The sequence below is a fragment of the Sebastes umbrosus genome, chromosome 6, assembly GCF_015220745.1.
Source record: "Sebastes umbrosus isolate fSebUmb1 chromosome 6, fSebUmb1.pri, whole genome shotgun sequence".
In the NCBI taxonomy this organism is placed as follows: Eukaryota; Metazoa; Chordata; class Actinopteri; order Perciformes; family Sebastidae; genus Sebastes; species Sebastes umbrosus.
The window spans coordinates 23,852,084-23,858,853 of NC_051274.1; the positions used below are offsets into that span (position 1 = coordinate 23,852,084).

Below are 6,770 nucleotides of genomic sequence, written 5' to 3' on the forward strand. Positions count from 1 at the left end.
ACCACAGTATAAATAATGTATAAACAATATGGACAAAAATCACAGTAGACAAATTTCTATCTATCTACACATATATACACATTACATACACATCACCTCATATCAGCTTTAAAATGACCTTTGACATAACAGTGGTAAATGGTCAGCCTGTAGGTATAAACCCTTTGTAATTTATGCGCTAAAACATCCAAAACTATCAGTATAACTCTTTAACACATGTCAGGTCAACACACTAAATACTGGCTGATCTACACCTGAATAACACATTAACCATTAGAGGTCAATTAGCTCTTTGCAGATGCAATATAAGGCATCAACGGTCCCACTCCATTATTCTTATAATTAGCTTGTAGATATGCATTTGTATTTGTTTTCATTGAAAAATGATATGTATTATAGCTGTCAAAACAAACAAAGTATATTATTACGGTCTTATTACAGACATGACCTGCATTTATATTAAGAGTCTTGCAAAAATGCATATCAAATATTGGCTATCAGTTTCAGAAACCACATCATACCCCTAAAATAACCAAACGTCACACGGATAAGCAGACACTAAGCGGGATGACTGGATATTTGGTCACCCCAGCTGGAAGAATGTAGCCCAGGTGCCATGTGGCTGGTGGAGATGGGGGGGTGTACTGTCACTGGGATGTGACAGTGTGTTTCAATGGGTGTAGAGCAGGACAGCTGCTCTGGGGGAGGGGTCGATTGCTTTGGATGAATGAATGAATGAATGAATGGTTGAGATATTTGCAAACTACATTAAACAGACACATCCGTCACCCACCTAGAGCAGAACAAACACCTGACACAGATCTCACACTATTTGACCACAAAGATTGAGGGTAGTGAAACCCATGATGAGCAAACCTGTAATTCCCAGTGATAGCAGGTTTACACAGGTGTCTCTGTATGTACATCTTGTTGATAATTACTGACAGTCATTCATAACAATCTGTGTCTTACAACACTGGTAGTCACAATGACTCACAGTTTTTACTGCAATAAAACTGTTTTTCAGCTGAAACCTGAGCACAGGTGCCAAGTACAAGACTAGTAGATTAAACTGGAAGCCATCATGTGTTCACAGATGAATCAAATTCCCAACTATATGAAGAAGTATAACAAAGATGACAGGAGAGAAAGGGTCAAGCCCCTGATAGCCAGACCTTACCTCTGGCCATCCCAGACTGTCAGACAGCTATACACACACACACACACACACTACTATAGCTATGGGTTTGACATTCAATATCACAGCACATGATGACTGGAGGCCTTGTCATTACATTACAACACTAGCCTCAGTTTTTTACTGCAATAAAACTGTTTTTAAGCTGAAACCTGAACACAAGTGCCAAGTACAAGGCTTGTAAGATTAAACTGGAAGTGTTCACAGATGAATCAAATTCCCACTATATGAAGAAGTATAACAAAAATGACAGGAGAAAAGGGTCAAGCCCCTGATAGCCAGACCTTGCATCTGGCCATCCCCAGACTGTCAGACAGCTACACACACACACACACACACTACTACAGCTATGGGTTTGACATTCAATATCACAGCACATGAGGAGATTTAGCACATCTTATGGTTGTGTATGTACATCTTGTTGATAATTACTGACAGTCATTCATAACAGTCTGTATCTTCACATGACAACCAGAGCAGATGATGACTGGAGGCCTTGTCATTTACATTACAACACTAGTAGTCACAATGACTCACAGTTTTTACTGCAATAAAACAGCTTTTTTTCAGCTGAAACCTGAACACAGGTGCCAAGTACAAGGCTAGTAGATTAAACTGGAAGTGTTCAAATTCCCACTATATGAAGAAGTATCACAAAGATGACAGGAGAGAAAGGGTCAAGCCCCTGATAGCCAGACCTTTCCTCTGGCCATCACCAGACTGTCAGACACACACACACTACAGCTATGGGTTTGACATTCAATATCACAGCAGATGATGACTGGAGGCCTTGTCATTTACATTACAAACACTAGTCCCAATGACTCACAGCATTTTACTGCAATAAAACTATTTTTTCCAGCTGAAACCTGAACACAGGTACAAGGCTAGTAGATTAAACTGGAAGTGTTCACAGATGAATCAAATTCCCACTATATGAAGAAGTATAACAAAGATGACAGGAGAGAAAAGGGTCAAGCCCCTGATAGCCAAAAGGGTCTGATAGCCAGACCTTGCCTCTGGCCATCACCAGACTGTCAGACAGCTACACACACACACACTACAGCTATGGGTTTGACATTCAATATCACAGCACATGAGGAGATTTAGCACAGAAACTAATCTTTAAAATTTTAAAAACAAGCCACTATATGGTTTAGCAGCAGACACGAGGAAACGGATGAAAGCCTTTCTCTGCTGCTGCTGCTTGTCATGCACTGCTAGCTATAGCACATCCTGTGTTAGCACAAAGCTAGCTCCAGTAGTCAGACGTTAGCTCCCATTCAATGTGCTGTGAAGTGGATTAAAGGGAGGACAACTACAGGTTCAATGGATGCTGGTCAGCCCAGACACATGAGACACATAGCTAGCTTGAGAATACAGCATCTCTCCCTCCACCTCCTCCTCCTTTACCTTCAGACAGCTCCAGATCCAGCTCAGCCAGTTGGTCTCTAACCTCTTTAGGCAGGGCGGATAAATCCCCTCCTCGGTCCGCCATCATCACTGGAAACACGAGTACTTGAGTCTAGTTGAGAAGGACACGTGAGTGTAATAAAATAATAATGAAAATAAAACGCCCTCCCTCAAGAAGAGAGAAAACAAGCATCAGAGCTGGAGAGACAGAGACGGTCCATCCGCACGGCTGGTCTCCTCCGCCATGATGGAGAGAAACTCACCAACGGCAACCAGCGAGCAGCGGTCACGTGACCGGCTTTACCTCGCGCTGCTCTGTACGTTGATTCACTGCATCCATGGAAACAACATACTGAGACTGCAGCGCCTCCTGGTGGCTAACAGGCACTGACACACACCTGGACAGCACTGGACTAGTTCATCATGTTTATTCTCACTCTATATAATAGAGTATAATATAATATAATATAATATAATATAATAAAAACTTCCCCTCATGGTTATCCCAGTGCAGGGGTCTGCAACCTGCAGCTCTGGAGCCACATGTGGCACTTTAACCCCTCTCCAATGGCTCCCTGTGGATTTATAAAAATGGAAATGAATAACTTTTAACTTTTTAACTTTAACTTTTTTAAATTTTTTGTTTTCATTTTCATTTTTATTTATTATTGTTGTAGGTCTATGGTACGATGGTGGTACGACGGAGTATTAGGGCCACATTGAGGAAAAATAAATAAAACTGAGATTTCGAGAATAAAGTCATAATATTATAAAACAGTAATTTTACGTGTTATTTGCTTTTTTTCTCGTAAAGTTATGACTTTATTCTGGTAATATTACGACTTTTTTTCTTGTTAAGTTATGACTTTATTCACGTAATATTACGACTTTTTTTTCTTAAATTATGACTTTATACCCGTAATGTTACAACTTTTTTTCTTGTTAAGTTACGACTTTATTCTCTTAATATTACGACTTTATTCTCATAATATTACAACTTTTTTCTCGTAAAGTTATGACTTTATTCTCGTAATATTACAACTTTTTTCTCGTAAAATTACGACTTTTTTCTCGTAATATTCTGACTTTCTTCTGTAAATCTCAGATGTTTTTTCCCTCAATGTGGCCCTAATACTCCGTAGTACATTAGTTCTTTGGCCCTCACTGCATTAGACTTATATACTATATACTTAGACTATAAACTGTGTTACCTTCATCACAATGATCGAATGTTTTGCGGCTCCAGACAGATTTTTTTATTTATTTTTTTGCCTAAAATGGCTCTTTTGATAGTAAAGGTTGCTGACTCTTGTCTCAGTGGATTCACACAGAAAAACGTAATTATTTGGCAAGATAATAAGAGTGTGAGGATTTGTCACCTATAACACCTACGCTGTGGCTAAGCATGGGTGGAAAAAGCACCAGAATATCCTACTTAAACCTGGATTAGGAATTAACCGGGCAGAGCCCAGGGGCCCCAAAAGGTCCCAGGTTCACTGTGTGGTAATTTGATTAATTGCACATTTGAGTTTACACAAGTGATCACACAAAGAAATTGACTAGAGCTGCAACAATTAATCTAAGGAGCCCCCCTAGACACCTAGGGGAAAATTTTACTGTAAAGATTATTGTCATTATTGATTAATAATAATATTATTTCCTTGATTAACTGTTTGATCTATAAGAGTAAAAAATAATGAAGAATGCCCATCACAAATACACATTAATCAAGCTGATGTCTTCAAATCTCTTGTTTCTTCTTTTTTGTTATTTTGTTGAAGCGGGAAACAGTAAATGTTTGAGTAATTAATTAATTTAATTTAATCTATTGACTGATCAATTAATCAACTAATGGTTTCAGCTCTAGTAGACTGTTATGGACGCACTAACTGATGGACACTTAAAGGCGAAATGCCACATATAAGATGCACAGAGTGTAAAGAATTGAGGATTTGCAGCTCATTTTTGCCCCATAGCAGGTTAATCTGACCCTGTTCCTACTTCAGATGAAGTACTTGATTTTAAATTGTTCATGTAAGAATACTTCAAAAGGCCAACATGGCATCGTGACTGTAACCATTATAAAAAATAAATATACCCTTCCAACCACTCCCTCTGCAATTAAGGGCCACTTACAAAAAGTTACGATCATGTTTTCCTTATAAGAAACATGGACATTGTCTTATAAGGACAACAAGCTTCAAAGCAAACTTGACATAACAGCGTAATTGTAGGCTACTGTGTCACTTCTGTGACTCGAGAGCAGTACAAAAACATCAACTTAAAAGCAGGGCTGTAGCAAGGATTTCAGAAATACTGAAATCATGAGTCCAACCTCTAAATACACACCACACATCCTCAGAAGAATTCACATATTTTAAAGTTAAATGTTTGATTCTATCTTCAGTACATGTTATGTCCCAGCATTCCCTTCCTCCACACTACCAGGAATAAAATCCAATACGGAATCATTTTATCTATTTATCTCTTTTGGTCCAAAAGTAGTCCAATTTAAACATTTAAAGTGTAAAAAAAATAAAATCAATCTATACGATGCTCACAATGTGTACGTTGTTGCTACATGGTCTGCAATAGTAGCCACAAAGTGACACAAAGAAAGTTAAAGAATTTTAAAGTGTACTTTAAAGGAACAGTGTGTAACATTTCGGGGGATCTATTAACAGAAATGGAATATAATATTCCGGCTCACGTTACCGCAGTCTTGGAAAGGGAGGAGTGAGTGGAGGGGTACTCAGTTGATTGCAATCTGCGACCGCACCACTAGATGCCACTAGATCCTACACATTGTACCTTTAAAAGTACATGGAACAAATATTCAAGTCCAGGAACCAGAGTATAGTCCATGAACACTGGGTACACACAACTATGAACAAAGCAGTACAATGTCCCGACATACAGTATATTCTCTCATATTCATTCTTTCATACCACATTTCACAAAAAACTGATCGTCTCCAGTTGTTATGTAAGATTACAAGAAATTTACAGAAAACATCTGTAATCTAAACTGACAACAAACAAACAAACAAACAAAACGTTATATATGTTCATTAAGATGTAGTTTCTTTAATTAAAACTGCAGCACTGTAAGTGTTCATAGTATTCCACTTGGACATGCATGGAAAAGTAAATATATTCATATAGTACAGATATGTACAGTACAAGGACAATTTCTGAAATCAGTCCAACAATGGGAGTGTGAAAAACCATTAATATACTATGTGCAACTTTCACGTTGTTGCATTTTTTCATTAAATTGCTCTTTTCTCAACAATTCTAGGTAACATTATTATACCAAAGACCGTAATGACAATTGTTAGTTGACCAATTTAAAAAAATAAGTTAGAAGGACATGACCAAATTCATCTTTAAAGATGTAACGAAGGGGATAAAATCACTTTTTAAAAACAAACTAATGACATTTTTTCTGTAGAGAAACCAAACAAATAGAGAAATCTGTGTGTTAAAGAAATTAGTTTCTATAGTCATCAGTACAATCAGAAGCGTTATGACATAAGGTTGTTTAGTGCTGAAAAATAGCACACCAGAAAACAAATAATGACAGAAAAGGTGCCAAGGACATGAATTACATGAAAGCTAAATATAGTTTGACTTTTCATTTCATATGAACAATCGTCTATAAAGGGACTGCCAGCCAAATATAGCGCCAGCTCCGAAGTACAACAAAATGCCGGGGTCGCCATTGGGACTGTAGGACAAATAGGTTCAGTCAAAGGTGTAAAGGTGTTAAAGTTGCTGAGCAAATTCCCATTAGCGTATACAGTACAGATAGGAGAAAATATGATTTTTTTAAAAAAAAGGATCTGATATCTCTGAAAAAGACCAAAAAACTTTAAATGAACAGAAATACAAAGCAACAATAAACTTGCATTTTTTTAGTGCATAAAGACATGCCCTTGTGTTAATGGACAGACATCTTGTTTTTGAAATATCACATCTTGTAAATATATGTTCAGACAAATGAAGGGAGAACAATATACAGGAGAGAAAAACAAGAAAAGCAAACCGCTTGTTTAGGTGTTTCTGTAAAAATATACTGATAAAATATCTTGGTGGGATTTCTAAAGAACTGGAGCCATTCAGAAAGTGAACTTTTTCCTTTTACATGTGAAGATGTC

At 37.5% G+C, this 6,770-nt stretch overlaps 1 protein-coding gene across 4 annotated transcripts in view; it reads right to left on the minus strand.

The window, feature by feature from the left end:
- Positions 1–2,889, minus strand: part of dip2ba (disco-interacting protein 2 homolog Ba) — a 48,917-nt gene extending 46,028 nt beyond the window's left edge. For all 4 annotated transcript variants that reach the window (XM_037772198.1, XM_037772201.1, XM_037772199.1 and 1 more), the window contains exon 1: positions 2,612–2,889. In XM_037772198.1, the coding sequence (XP_037628126.1) occupies positions 2,612–2,699 (88 nt within the window). In that variant the 5' untranslated portion in view covers positions 2,700–2,889. The remainder of the gene's footprint in view (positions 1–2,611) is intronic.
- Between the last annotated feature and the right edge of the window lie 3,881 nt (positions 2,890–6,770).